Source organism: Xenopus tropicalis, chromosome 9, assembly GCF_000004195.4.
Source record: "Xenopus tropicalis strain Nigerian chromosome 9, UCB_Xtro_10.0, whole genome shotgun sequence".
Lineage (NCBI taxonomy): Eukaryota > Metazoa > Chordata > Amphibia > Anura > Pipidae > Xenopus > Xenopus tropicalis.
This window is the reverse complement of record NC_030685.2, coordinates 18,268,802-18,284,085: the sequence shown is the minus strand read 5'-3', so window position 1 is coordinate 18,284,085 and position 15,284 is coordinate 18,268,802. Positions and strand designations below refer to the sequence as shown.

The window sequence follows — 15,284 nt, the reverse complement described above, 5'->3', positions numbered from 1 at the left end:
GACAATAAAATTACAGGCGTATGTCAACATACAATGCAGGGATGAAGGATCCCATTAGAGGAGGAGGAGGAGCGTTGGCGCCGGGGAAGTGAGAAATGCTCACAACATCTTATTAGGCAGTGGAACCCAGCAGGGCGCCCGTGCCACACTGACAGGAGCGCTGTCTCTCTCCATTAGTGACTCGCTTTCTACTAGGGGCAACCTAGGGAGGGTGGGGAACAGCAGCAACTGTAGGGAGAAATGGCACCCGTTGGGGGGTCCCAGGAGTTTTACGGGCCCAGTGGTATAACTGAGAAGCAGTTTCATGAAAATGCCTTATACCAAAGTTTAGGGGCCCTAAATATATTTTGCTTTGGGGCCCAGTAAACTCTGAAAACACTGCTGGTGGGGTGGGCCAATTACTCGAGAAAGTGATGCCAAAAGCTACTGTAAGTTACGGGGGGAAGAGTATTTTTATTATCGAACTGGAGAGTTGGCTGTTGTAGGTTGTTATGAAGGTGGTGTTGCCATACCGATCAGCACAGACACCACAATATCACATATTCAGTGCCAGGCCTTTACCTGCTTACTCATTACATGGCATCTGGTATGTTCCAACATGCATGATATTCTCTGTTACAAGAGGGGAACTATATCCTCTACAGCAGGGGTCCCCAACCTTTTTTACTTGTGAGCCACACTAAGATGTAAAAAGTGTTGGGGAGCCACACAAGCATAAAAAAGTTCTTTGGGGGTGCAAATAAGGGCTGTGATTGGCTATTTGGTAGCCCCATGTGGACTGCTGGCCTGCAGGAGGCTCTGATTGGAGTAAAACTGTGTCTCTGTGCTTCCAAAATTTGTCTCCAAGCCAGAAATGTAAAAATGGGCACCTATTTGAGGCCACTGGGAGCAACATCATAAAGAGTAGTGTGGAATATGTTGCTCAAGAGCCACTGGTTGGGGATTGCTGCTCTAGAGCCAGTGGGACTCAGGTTCCAAAGTGCTGGGAACTAGAACCACAATAGTTCCTACAGAAATGGCACAGAATTGGGCAGTACTGGTGTTTTCTCATCCCAAGTGCTGAACTGTACATGTTTATGAATCTTCTCTTTACTAACATACATGGAATAAAAACAGCCTGGGAAGACTATTTATGTGATGGGTAGGTACTTTTAGTTTACATTCAATGCCATTAATTCATAAAGCTCCCAAAGTGGGAAGGTGCCATTCAGTACATTCATTGCTATCACTGAGGTATTTGTTTAATTGTTGTAAATAAAGTTTATTGCAACATAAATTACCTAAGTGGGCGCAGGGTCCGCAGCAACCTCAGTACCCGCAAGACTCCCAGGATCTTTGCCCCCCCGGCAGAGGCAAGGGACACGACGATATCGATGATGGAAACGAAGACCAGAATCCCATCAAGCACGTTCCAGCTGCTCTGCAGGTAAGTGTTCTCCCCGGAGACAAAGCCCAGGGCCACCACCTATGGGGATCAGCAGAGTCAGATCTTAGGTGTCATTTCACCTGTTACATGTATATTGGTACCCACCAATTATTCTACATTTTCACATATTTCCATTTCCATACTTTCTACATGCACCAACTTGGGTCAGGAAGGCTGGAGAAGATACCAGTGTTCATGGAACACCTCACACAGCACATTGGTTTCTAATAACAAGTGTAAACATCTACTGGTGTGCTATATGAAGGACAAGGAAAGTTTAAATCACTGTGGGTGGTGCCAAAATGTTAGGCACCCCCCCCCCCCCCCAATGATTAAAAACCGCTTACCCTGGGCTGGTGTTCATGTTCACAAAAACTGCACCGGCCCTCTGGAACTTTGCCCTTTTTATTACAAGCAGAAGTCCTGTTCCAGGTGTTCCATGGACATTGATGCTGACATACCCCAGGCTGGGGCAGTTTCTGCTAACAGGAGCACTAGCCCGGGGTATCAGGTAAGCTATTACATTCACTGCGGGTGCCTAACATTTGGCACCCCCCTTCCCCCTCAGTGATTTAGACTTTCCTACTTTTTTAAAAGAAAAGAATGTGATTGGTTCCTATGGATTGTTACACTTGTAGCAAACTTTGTATATATTGTTACATTACCCCCATGTGCTCAATGTTTAGGACAAGGCAAGAAATACAGGTATGGGATCCGTTATCTGGAAACCCCGATATCCAGAAAGCCCCGAATTACGGAAAGCCTGTCTCCCATAGACTCCATTTTAATCAAATAATTCAGATTTTTAAAATTGATTTCCTTTTTCTCTCTAAAAATAAAACAGTGATTTGTATTTGACCCCAACTAAGATATAATTACCCCTTATTGGGGGCAGAACAGTCCTATTGGGTTTATTTAATGGTTAAATGATTCCCTTTTCTCTGTAATAATAAAACAGTACCTGTACTTGATCCCAATTAAGATATAATTACCCCTTATTGGGGGCAGAACAGTCCTATTGGGTTTATTTAATGGTTAAATGATTCCCTTTTCTCTGTAATAATAAAACAGTACCTTGTACTTGATCCCAACTAAGATATAATTACCCCTTATTGGGGGCAGAACAGTCCTATTGGGTTTATTTAATGGTTAAATGATTCCCTTTTCTCTGTAATAATAAAACAGTACCTGTACTTGATCCCAACTAAGATATAATTACCCCTTATTGGGGGCAGAACAGCCCTATTGGGTTTATTTAATGGTTAAATGATTCCCTTTTCTCTGTAATAATAAAACAGTACTTGTACTTGATCCCAACTAAGATATAATTACCCCTTATTGGGGGCAGAACAGCCCTATTGGGTTTATTTAATGGTTAAATGATTCCCTTTTCTCTGAAATAATAAAACAGTACCTGTACTTGATCCCAACTAAGATATAATTACCCCTTATTGGGGGCAGAACAGCCCTATTGGGTTTATTTCATGGTTAAATGATTCCCTTTTCTCTGTAATAATAAAACAGTACCTGTACTTGATCCCAACTAAGATATAATTACCCCTTATTGGGGGCAGAACAGCCCTATTGGGTTTATTTAATGGTTAAATGATTCCCTTTTCTCTGTAATAATAGATCCTTGTAACTGATCCCAGCTAAGATATAATTAATCCTTACTGGATGTAAAATAATCCTATTGGGTTTAATTAATGTTTTATTTATTTCTTAGCAGACGTAAGGATACGTATGACGATCCAAATTACAGAAAGATCCCTTATCCGAAATACCCTTGGTCCCGAGCATTCTGGATAACGGGTCCTATACCTGTACTTTAAATCATTCAATCTCAGCCTGAAGAGGGATGGACATAGAAATAGATAAGACATTCAGTCCTATAGCAGTGAATGGGTCAATACAAATTTGGTGTCCTAGACATTCAGGAACTGCGTATATATCAGAAAGACTCGTGCCATTTTTATCTATAAACTTTTATCTACAAACACAAAACTGAAAACATCTGTATTAAAGGCAAGGCAGGACACGTCTCAACAAAAATCTAAACAATAAGACACAAATATTACCTTAATTGCCATTTCCAAAACAAAGATTGCAGTAAAAATGTAATTGGAGACACTCAAGAATATCCGTTCCTGGAACAAACGAGAAAGAGTAGAATGGCATGAAGCCATATTAGCTTTGTTAGTTTTTGTTATGCTATGCTGTAGCTGTAGCTTTTTCTTAGAAAATAAGGGCTATTGTCTCGCTCAAAGTTCTGCCCCCAGATCAGAGTTAGGTCTGGTCAACAAGATCAGTTTCTGGCCAAGTTAGGTAGCAACCAAATCTGAACATACCAGGCTATTGGGGTCAATATCAGGCCGTTCAAGTGCAATGGTGATGCAGTTTAAGAAGATGAAGACAAGAACCACGTGGTCAAACATCTTGTGGGCAATGACTTTTTGGCACATCATCCGGAACCTTGTCAAAGAAAGGAAAATTATTAAAAGGATGGTCATATATCATCAAGGGCAACCAAGAAACAACAGTAGTTACTATATATTGGCATAAAAAAAAACAACTAGAAGCTGATTTGCCTTACTGGTTTTGAGGTGAGAACATGTAGAGGGACCAGTCTTCATGCGTCTTACACCATGTAGGTTTGTATGGCTCCAACATCTTTCGGATTCGGAAACAGTAACTCTGAAAGTACATGAAATAGTAGAGATATCAAGGTTGTGTCTTTGAAAACTAAAGGTCCCCATACACGGTAAGATCCGCTCGCTTGGCGAGATCGCCAGGTTCTTCCCCCGATATCCCCACCTACGGGTGGGCGATATTGGGGAGCTTGAAGTTAAAAAAAAAATAATCCGGATTATGTAGGCGGCAATGGGGCAGTCGGTTTGGGGACCGCATCAACGAGCCGATGTGGCCCCCAATCCAACTGAATCTTTTAACCTGGCCGATCGATATCTGGCCAATTTCAGGCCAGATATCGGTCATCCAGCCCGCTCGTTTCTGCCCCTACACAGGCAGATAAGCTGCCGAGTCGGTCCAAGGGACCGATATCGGCAGCTTCTATCGGCCCGTGTATGGGGACCTTTAGGGTGAAGACACACAGAGCTACTAGCAGCACCTACTTGTCGTGGCTACTAAAAAAGACAATGCTGATCATTTACTGATAATTGTCTCTGTGTGTTTTAGCAGAGGCAATTCTCACTATTGTCTATGGCAGGGGATTTTCTGGAGTTTAGTAGCCTTGAAAAAGTAGCTGCTACTAGTAGCCCAGTGTGTCTTCACCCTTAACCATGACTTGCTCATCATTAAGGATCCACATACCTGACTCTTCATATATCAATATGCCTCAATAAGGGTGCAACTGGTCTACAGGTGGGATCTGATCAGAGAATGCCCTTGCTGTATCCTATGGCATATTCCATGGAAATGGAAATTGTAGGAGTGAAACTGGATTTCCTTCCCAAGATTCCTTCGACTTTATCTGGTCATTTGCAAACCAGGAGTTGGTTGGACCCACATACCCATAATTAAGCTTGGGTCACCTATTCTTGCAAGGTTGACAGTGCAATTGGTGAGTTTTATTGGCATATGTCATGTTTGTGGAGTTATGGAAAACTCTCCAACTGGACTATCATTATATTTCCATTGCACGCAGCCCGAGAGAAAATTAAAAAAGGATTCGTTTGCCTTTAATAGAGTTAATCAGCCAGAATAGCTAGTATTAAAATCCCCTGTAATTACCATAAATCTTATCACCGTGATATGATGATAAACGTTCAGAACGTTAACTGTATCTGCATATGAAATGTAATTGCAAAATCCTTTTTGCAATAGGAAAATCCGTTAGCGTTACTGAGATGCAAAGATGCGGATAGTATGGCAGGCAGGAAAGGCCTGTATACAGCTTTATGTATTCAGCTTCCCATAGGGATCGTTAGCACGGCAGTTACACCATGTTAATTAAAAACACAGTGCGCCGTCGGACGGATTATTTCAGCTAAGCTCTTCGTATAATCTGTTCATGCTATAGTCATGTCTCCCTCACCAAATCTTATTAACGAAGGGTGAGTTTATTTATATTCCTGTTCAATAAAACACATTTTGTAACAGAAAGTCTTCCTTTTCTTAACCCAAAAACCATCAGCCCTCAGCTGCCACACCCATATATGCAATTAGAACTACTGATGAAATGGCCATATGGGTTTAGAATAGCAATTTTACTAGTGTAATAGGTGTCATCCCTATGGCTCCCTGGGGTCCATTAGGGCCAAGGCTCACCAGAAGATCCTCTGGTACTCTGGCAGGACAGCGTAATGGTCCCCTACACGGGCAAATTGTAGCTGCCGATATTGGTCCCTTGGACCGATTCGGCAGCTTATCTGCCCGTGTAGGGGCAGAAACGAGGGGCCTGGCCAACCAGTATCTGGCCTGAAATTGGCCAGATCTCGATCAGCCAGGTTAGAAAATTCAGTCGGATCGGGGACCGCATCGGCTCATTGATGCGGTCCCCGAACCGATTGCCCCTTGCCGCCAGTATAATTCGATCATTTTTTTTTAACTACACGCTCCCCGATATTGCCCACCCGTAGGTGGGGATATCGGGTGCAGATCCGCTCGCTTGGCGGATCTCAGCGTGTATGGGGACCTTAACCTTGGAGACAGACCTGTTTTTATGGTGAGAAGAAGTTGGATTTAGGTCATATCTGGCCTGTGCTATGGAGTTGTTCAGTGTATGGTTTGAGGTATGGCCTCCAGATATAAAGTTGCTTCGCTACTCCAGTATTGGTTTAGGCAGGGGAGCAGCTTAATCAGATCAAAACTGAAGCAAGAATGGTCTCCAGACACCTACAAACTCAGCGGAAAACACACTCACATCTTCTATGTCGTCTTCATACTCCAACGGATCCTCCCTGTGTTTCTCCACCCGAACGAACAGATCACTGGGCACGTGCATCATTTTCCCATTGCAATCTTGATAATCTGAAGGAACCATGGCCAAAGGACTGACACTTAGGGAATGGCGTAACGTGGGCACCTGCAGGAAATCTGGGATATCCAAAGAGCCCCGCGTGTCCAGGGAACCTGCCCTGCGATGGAGAGATACCCTCGCCGCTGGGCTTGACTTGCAGTCATCTGAGTCATCATCTGTGCTCCCCTTTCCTTCACCAGAGAGTAAGGACTCCCTCTCCCCTGATTGGCTCTTCTTTTTGATGCTTGGGGCTCTACCCAGACTATTCCAGCTAGAGCGACGGCTTCCCCAGTTGCTGTAAGTGCCCCAGGGGGTACAAGGGGTGCTGCGTAGACTTGCCTGCAAAAAGAGGGAAAGAAGTGCCTATTTAGCACACAAAGCTAAAAAAAACTATAATAATTTAGAATAAAATAGACACGGGGAGTAGAACTAAGAAATGGGCAAGTTGATGGAGAAGTACTAATCATGGCGTAGACTCAAACTTTGTCTACTAGGTTTAATATCAAATGTTTAAACTGTGGTTCCATTGGACAAGCCCCTCATAACTGGAGGTCCTAGTCTTTCAGTAACCTCAACTTGATGATCTGATCTGTCCTGTGCTCCACAAACCTGCACTATGGGAATCATTCCCTTGGGTCTGGTACAGTACTAGCAGTGTTGTACTGAGATGACAGGGGCCAACCAGAGAACCCTGGACTATGGGCCCACTCTCAAAACTTAAACTCCTCCTCTCCTCCTTCAAACTCTTTATTATCCTAGTCTCTTTACTCTACATACTATACTCCATTCTTCCATCTATCAAGCTTCCTTGTTCCCATACAGAAATAGGGAATGACCATGAAATACGCTAAATAGATAGAAGCAAGAGGGCCCACTGACCCCTGGGCCCACCAGAGTTTTCCTGGTATCCTGGTGGGCCAGTCCGACACTGAGTACTAGCCTTGAGGAGCACTTCAATCAATCCTATTGTTAATTTGGCCAAGATGACAAACCCCATGGTGGAACCCACGTGTAAGAATTCTACATATCTCTGCAAGGTGTGTAGCTTGCTCTTTCCCAAAGCAAGCTACATTAAACGGAACCTTCTCAGGAGGCTTAAGGTTGAGAAATGAGGGTGAAATTAGTTTGAAACCTTTTGGCTATGTATGGTTTAAAAATGGTCATCACTGGTCAGCGGAACTTGGTCCAGATATGTCTCAGGTAAAGACCAAGGACTGCACTGGACAGTGGGTGTAGCTCACAGCTAATGACAGGACAAGGACTGCACTGGAGTGTTGATGTGGTCTTCTACAGATCTCTGTTAAGGTCCCCATACACAGGCCGATTGTTGCTGCCGATATTGGTCCCTTGGACTGATTCGGCAGCTTATCGGCCCAGTGTAGGAGCAGAAACGAGGGGCTCGTTGATGCGGTCCCCGAACCGACTGCCCCATTGCCGCTAATATAATTCGATCGTTTGGCCCACCCGTAGGTGGGGATATCGGGTGAAGATCCGCTCGCTTGGCGATCTCGCCAAGTGAGCAAATGTTAATGAGTATGGGGACCTTAAGACTTTATTATGATCCAATCATTGGCTCGGGCCAAATGATGGGATCAGTCTGATTTAACCCAGTGTCTGGGTGGCCAAAGACCATGTGTGCCTGGCTTCATTTCACAATAACATTATTATTGCATCACCTTCCCTGAAGGCTGCAGAAAGATATGAGTTCTATAATGCGCACAATAATTACCCAATTTCCCCTCCTAGTTGATTATAACCCAAAATCCTGTCCTTCCAAGACTGTCATTTGCCCTTTAAAGGACAAGAAAACTACATCAAAGTTTTCTATTAGCGCCTATTCAGATGCAAAGTGAGGCGTTAAGTGATTGAATTAAATGTGTTTTTTCAACAACAGCGTCAATTCATGTCAAGCCTTGTAGTACCGGCTAATGCGTAATCCATCTTGGTAATCACCGTAGCAAATGGAAGAAAGAGCTATTTGCTAAGGACGTGGCAGGAGAAAGAAGATGTAGCCTCTTAATTAATAATAATCTGTGTAATTGAGAGGTAACATTTGCATGCAAAGTGCAGCACTCAGATTGCATTTATATGCACTCATGCATTTGTATGTTCTCTCATCCTTAGGCAAAAATGCTGGGGGTTTATAGGACTAAGCAGATGGTATGGGCGGGTAGAAGCGGGATTGCTAAATCTACATGATAAATGGACGGTATTCATATGGAACATACACTTGTTTCTGTTAGTAGGGGTTATCTTCTATATACATACAAACAGAACATGATAAGGCTTTATAGCAAAATAGCGGTTTAATAAAATTCAGCCTTTACAAACAAGTAATGAATATACTGAGCAAATCTCACCAAAGACTTCTGATCAACGATTGATGGATCTATCGAGACGCTACTTTCCCTTCTTGAATCGCCGAACGGATGTGATGAGTCCATGCAAGGGGAGCTCTTTGGTGTAGGCATTGGGGTGGCGGCGGTGCGCATGATGATAGGTGGGGGCATGGAACTCCGAGGGTCCAGGTGTCCGTTGGGTGTCACTGCGAGTGAGTACATCTTCAGTTCTGGGGGGAAAAACCACAAATGGAATCAGTTCCACCTGCATAATGGGATATATATATGTACAGGTTTGATAAAGGGCTGAAGTGAAGCCCGAAACGTTGCCTTTGGCACTTAAGTAAAGATTCACATTTTTCAAAACAACCAGAGTGCTGCTGTTTTCTTCATTTTTGTATTTATCTGCCCGGGCAGTGGGTACAGCGTGCACCTGGGGCTGCAAGAAGCCATTTTCACTGTGTAAGCATATGTTAACTGATTCTATTGGGATATATCTATGTACAAGTCCTGTAAATGATATCCTTTATAAATGGTGCTTAGGGATATCATCAGTTATAATCAGCCTTGTGCTTTTATATGGTCATGGGACCCCTTAGTGACTTATAAAATCCTTATATTTTACAATAGGGGGTATTTTATTCACTATATAGTCCACTAAGAAGAGTGGCCCAGCTATACCTTACATATATACATACACATATATAGTATATGCTACACACATGAACATTCTGTAACTGATATCCCACTAAATGATGTTTAGTAATGTCATATGTGTTATGTCATGTCATAATCAGTGGTCAGTGATATAACTTGCGTCACATGACTCACTGAAACTTGTGTACATCAAAAATATAATGTACACCCCCATTGAAATATATAAGGATATTAAAATTCATCTTGGAGGTCCATGACATGTACAAAAGGATTTGGCCTTTGGCCTTGTGCCTTTATATGGTCCTGGAACTTCTTTAGTGTTTTATAATATCCTTATATTGTACAACAGGGGATACTTTATTCTAGGAATGCACCGAATCCAGGATTTGGTTCGGAATTCAGCCTTTTACAGCAGAATTTGGATTCGGGCGAATCCACGCTCCTGGCCGAACCGAATCTGAAGCCTTTATATCATGTGACCTTTTTGTGACACAGCGCTCCTTAACCCTTCCGTATCCTAATTTACATGTGCAAATTCTAAATTGGTTCGGTATTCGGCCAAATCTTATACAAATAATTTGGGGTTTGGTCCATCGTAGATGGTCAACCTATTGTCCTTCCACTGTCGTCTAACTGCATCTTCCAGCATTTGGCAACTGAGGGATGCTGGGAGCTGCAGTTCAACACAAGCTGGGGGAACGCTGGCACTAACACAGAGAGTTATAAGGAAACAAGGATTCTTCTCAGCACCTGCAGCACGAAGCTCCTTCAGTTTCTCCAGATCTTCATCAAAGTTGCCTGAAGCCTTGTCCTCCTCTGTATCTGACCTTGTTGCATCTCCCTGGAGTCGAATAAAAAAAGGATTAAAGGCAAATATCAGAGCTGTGCTGGGGAGCCGTAGCTGTCAAGAAGAATTTTTTTTTCCCATTTTGCAGCAGGTTGCCTTTGTTTGGCTATCTGTATGTGCCGGATAAAGCATCACTAATCCATTTCATACAACACTGCTTGTACCTGGATTGCGGGGGTAAGTCTGCCCAAGATAAAACGAGCCTGTCTCTTCCATAAATCATCAATTTTTTCCGTATTATCTGGTAAATACCTCATTACAACATCAGAAGAAAAATGCAATATTTATGGAACGCTCGGTGTAACAAAGTCACGTCTAAATCACTGACATAAAGGGATTCTGCCATGATTTTATGGGGTACTTTTATTTTTTAAAATGACACTGTTTACATAGCAAATAATTCACTCTACCATTTCAACTTTTATTCTTGAACCAACAAATGTATTTGTAGCTGTAATATTGGTGTGTAGGCGCCATCTCAGTGCATTGTGCCTGAGTCTGAGCTTTCAGCCAGCGCTACACATTAGAACTGCTTTCAGCTAACCTATTGTTTCTCCTACTCCCATGTAACTGGAGGAGTCCCAAGCCGGACTTGGATTTCTTACTATTGAGTGCTATTCTGATGCCTACTGGGAGCTGCTATCTTGCTCCCTTCCCATTGTTCTGCTGATCGGCTGCTGGGAGGGGGGGGGGGATATCACTCCAACTTACAGCGCAGCAGTAAAGTGTGACTAAGGTTTATCAGAGCACAGGTCACATGGCTGTGGCACCCTGGGAAATGAAGAATATGGCTAACATGGCATATGAAATTTCAAAATTAAATATAAAAAAATCTGTTTGTGTTTTTGAAAACCCGATTTCAATGCAGGATGCTGCAGGAGAAGCTCTATAAACTGGATGTTTTCCCATAACAGTATTCCTTTCTCAAACAGGAATGTGAGCTGCAAAACAGATGATAATATTCTGACTCTTAGTAGGGGATACGCAGCCTTGGACACAGTTCATAATATTATGATTGTATAATGTCACAATAGCCAGTAACGTCACAATGGTCATTTCTGAAAGGGCAATACATCCCGATGTAACTCCCCCAAAATCAAATGCCCCTCTGTAGGGCACATAAGACTGTGATTATTGATACTCATTTGTGAATACCTACAATGAATCTTTTCATTGACCCTGATTGACTCCCCCCCATCCAAAAAATGGGAAAGATCTGCACTAGTCACATTACGACATTAACTGGTTGCTCTCAGAATACTTCTTTACTTCTACCCATGCCCAAAACGTCCCTACGAGTTGTCCCTATCATTCTTTAGTGGTTCAAACAATTACTGCACATAGGTAACCAACAGTCAGTTGGTTAGACACATAAATGGGCTGGACATAAAATAGGCTGCATGAATGGTTTAACCTATCACGCTAATCCTCTCTGTGACCACAGCATTCTCTGATAGGCTGACTCTATGCGCATTTCCAGGTACCCATCTCAGTATCCAACAGCAAAAATGGATAGTAAGCAACCAGACTGTTTCTGGAAATAGAAGTATGATTGGGTCTCTGGTGAATGCAGGTTCTTAGCATCTGGAATTGTATCCTATAAACCAGTGATTTTTAAACTTGTGGCCATCAAGTTATTGTGTCAAGTTGTGTTTCCCCTGAGAGCCAATATTGTCCAGTCCCTTCTGGAGATGTATAATAAAGATGGAGGCCAGAGCTTAAGAACATCACTAACATTAGCTACAGTAGGTGACTGTGAGAGCTCTTATGACCTCTTCATTTTTAATGTTTACATCAGGAATGTTCATCCTGAAGCAAAGGGGTTCCATACACGGTAAGATTTGCTCGCTTGGTGAGATCGCCAAGCAAGCAGATCTTCACCCGATATCCCCACCTACGGGTGGACGATCAAATTATATTGGTGGCAATGGGGCAGTCGGTTCGGGGGCCGCATAAAAGAGTCAATGCGGTTCCCGATCCGACTAGATTTTCTAACCTGCCCGATCGAGATCTGCCCAATTTCAGGCCAGATATCGGTCGGGCAGGCCCATCGGTAGTGCCCATACACGGGCCGATTAGCTGCCGAATCGGTCTAAGGGACTGACATCGGCAGCTAGAATTGGCCCGTGTATGGGGATCTAAGTGTTGCACAGGAGACTAGGAACCCTCTGAGATCAAAACCTGCTAATACGTACGTGGCAGACGTGTATTTAATTACACAAATATAATGTGAGAAAACCCAAGGAAAAGGTCAAAGACAAAAACTATAATATTCTAGTTCCCTCTCTCTCTCTTTATATATACACACACAACTAAATTGCCCAACATTGATGCCATGGAACGTTGGGTTCTTGGTGGGATTCCAGCCACCTCTGCAAGGAGATTATATATTTTCTTTGTGTTAGAATGGGTTCTTCGACATTGCAAGCTCCATTGGGGCAGCAAATGATCTAAATGATGTATAGTCCCTGTAATGTTCTGCTGAATATGTCAGCACTATATAAATATATATATACCAGCCTGTAGTTCGCACTCCATTTATATAAGCTAATTGCCTGGGCCCTAGAATCAAAAATACTATATAACATTATATAAAACTCAACTTACGGGTCTTGCAAAGTGGTAATTTATTGAACCGACGTTTCGGTGTATATTTTCCATTGTCTGTGAGAGCATTATCTTACATTATATTACCCACAATCCCCCTGCCTAGAGTGGGTCATCGTTATCCCCTCAGCTATTTACGCTAATTGGAAGCCTAAAATCGCTAGAAGTGCAGATTTTTTTCACATAATAATCTGTATGTACTAATGACCTTTGTGAAAACTTTAAGAAAAAGTGACGACAAATGATTTTTCCCCCTCTTTTTTTTCTTCTTTAAGTAAGAAATGAAGACGTGGGTGAGGGTAATGAGATCAAATGGGCTATAAAATAACAGCCCACCCTTCTCTAATGTGTGAAGGTTACTGGGAAGCTGAGCTCAACATTTGGCAAAAAGAAAAGCCCTACGAGCAGGAGAATATGGGGATGCTCAGCATTATGGGAAAGATGGGGAAGGGGCTGGGCGGGGGATTGATTTCCAGGAAGCACTATAATTTTTTATTACCCATTTTCTAGCTTCATTTCAGCTCCATAATTCAATGAACAGTCAGACATTACTGTGCCAACCACTCAACGTCTCATCTCATGTGAATGTAGATGGCTGAGTTAAAATGACATGGATATATCATGCACTTCATTTTCTTCTTCTTACTTTTTTATCCTGCTCTTGAAAAGTCAAAAGTTGGAAATCTGCCATCAAACCAGATTAGTATTAGCAGCTACTATAACAAAAGCCCTTTTGATTTCAACACATTTTCCAAGGATAAAGATGGCCATAAAGATAGCCATGGTTGCTATTGGGAAGATCATGTGGCCCTGGGTTGGACTGGGCTGCCGGGACACCAGTAAAAAACCTGGTGGGCCCCGATCCCCGCAGGTCTCCCTTCCGCCTTTCCCAACGCACTGACCGTAAGTTTAATTTAGGAGCACTCGGGGAGGGGGTCGAACGGGTGGGGGGGTTTGAAAGGCTGCGGCGTGGGCCATTGTGGGGTTCAGGGGCCCCCAAGGCAGAAGCCCCGGTGGGCCCTGCACCCCCCAGTCCAACCCTGATGTGACCAATAAGTAGTCAAAGTGGACTGAAACTTTGATTAGTCAATGCCTTTCACTGGTATGTTTAGCAAGTCATCAACAAAATGGAAGTAATAGGAGCTGCCCATTTCCAGTGCAATCAGATCAGTTCAAGTCGCCCATCTATGTGTGAGTATAGACTAGATAAATGTCTGCCCCGACAGCCAGTTAGATTAAGCATAAACCAATGTTATCAAATCTTCAGTACCGCACCAACTTTTAATAGATCCAAGGCTTCCTGATCAGCTACTCTACCATCATCTATTTAATAACCTCTAAACCCCTATTAAAAAGGCAGACAAATATTGTTCAAAGGGTTTCCCATCAATGGGTTATCCAAATGTTGCTGTATTACATCTCCCAAAATACTTCAACATATTGTATAAGGTTAAAGTGTGTTGGAAGCTGTAGTCCAGCAACATCAGAGCTGGATTCTTATAGTAAGTTTGCTGAAGACAAACACCAACACCCCACTTAATAGAAAAGGATTCCCCATTTGAAATCCTGTCTGATCTGTATACACACAGCTCTGTGTTTTTTGTTCATCTAATTGAAGCCCCCCAAAAGGGTTTTTAATTATGGGCACCACTTAAACACATGATCCAAGTTCCCCCATTCCATCTACCCTGTGTGGCACATACAGAGCTGAGCAGCGGGGTTTGCCTTGGCCGTGTATGGCCACATCCCTTCTTGTCTGAGGCTTCATGATGCTGACTCCCAAGGTTTCAGTCTACTTGATGCTGATTGGCAAAGGTTTTATGGAAAGCTTATGTCCCCTTCAAATTCATCTCAAACTTCAATCACATACGTATAGGAAAAAAAAATAAAAGTCCCCCCTTTGAAGCTCTCATCACTTTACCTCTGCTTGGAAGCCTTCGACTAAGATGGCTACTAACAAGTTGAAAAGCACATAATTTCCAAATGTCATCAGGGCCACAAAGTAGAGAGCTGCCCAGGAGGAGGTGGAAGCCATGCCATTGTATAGGACCATGTTCCAGTCTTCTTGGGTGAGAATCTTGGGAGAAAAAAAAAAAAGATTACAGAAACAGACAAGAAACAGACGCCCCACTCTAAAAGAATAATGAGTCATAGTCCAACATCAGTTGGAGATCATTTAATGTTTATTCTAAAACTGGGGTCCCCCAACCTTTCTTACTCAAATGTAAAAATACTTGGGGAGCAACACAAGCACCATAAAAGTTCATGGAGGAGCCAAATAAGGGCTAAGATTGGCTATTAGGCAGCCTCTATGCATATCGCTAAAGGTGGCCATACACGGGCCGATTGGCTATGAGGCAGCCTCTATGCATATTGCTAAAGGTGGCCATACACGGGCCGATTGGCTATGAGGCAGCCTCTATGCATATT

At 43.0% G+C, this 15,284-nt stretch overlaps 1 protein-coding gene across 3 annotated transcripts in view; it reads right to left on the bottom strand.

Annotated features, from left to right (window-relative positions):
* cacna1h (calcium channel, voltage-dependent, T type, alpha 1H subunit) overlaps positions 1-15,284 on the bottom strand; it is a 312,629-nt gene that overhangs the window by 33,067 nt on the left and 264,278 nt on the right. For all 3 annotated transcript variants that reach the window (XM_031892923.1, XM_031892925.1, XM_031892924.1), the window contains exons 14-21: positions 14,776-14,931; positions 10,151-10,241; positions 8,765-8,973; positions 6,309-6,743; positions 4,020-4,120; positions 3,775-3,898; positions 3,505-3,573; positions 1,281-1,465 (exon numbers count right to left, since the gene is read on the bottom strand). In XM_031892923.1, the coding sequence (XP_031748783.1) occupies positions 1,281-1,465; positions 3,505-3,573; positions 3,775-3,898; positions 4,020-4,120; positions 6,309-6,743; positions 8,765-8,973; positions 10,151-10,241; positions 14,776-14,931 (1,370 nt within the window). The remainder of the gene's footprint in view (positions 1-1,280; positions 1,466-3,504; positions 3,574-3,774; positions 3,899-4,019; positions 4,121-6,308; positions 6,744-8,764; positions 8,974-10,150; positions 10,242-14,775; positions 14,932-15,284) is intronic.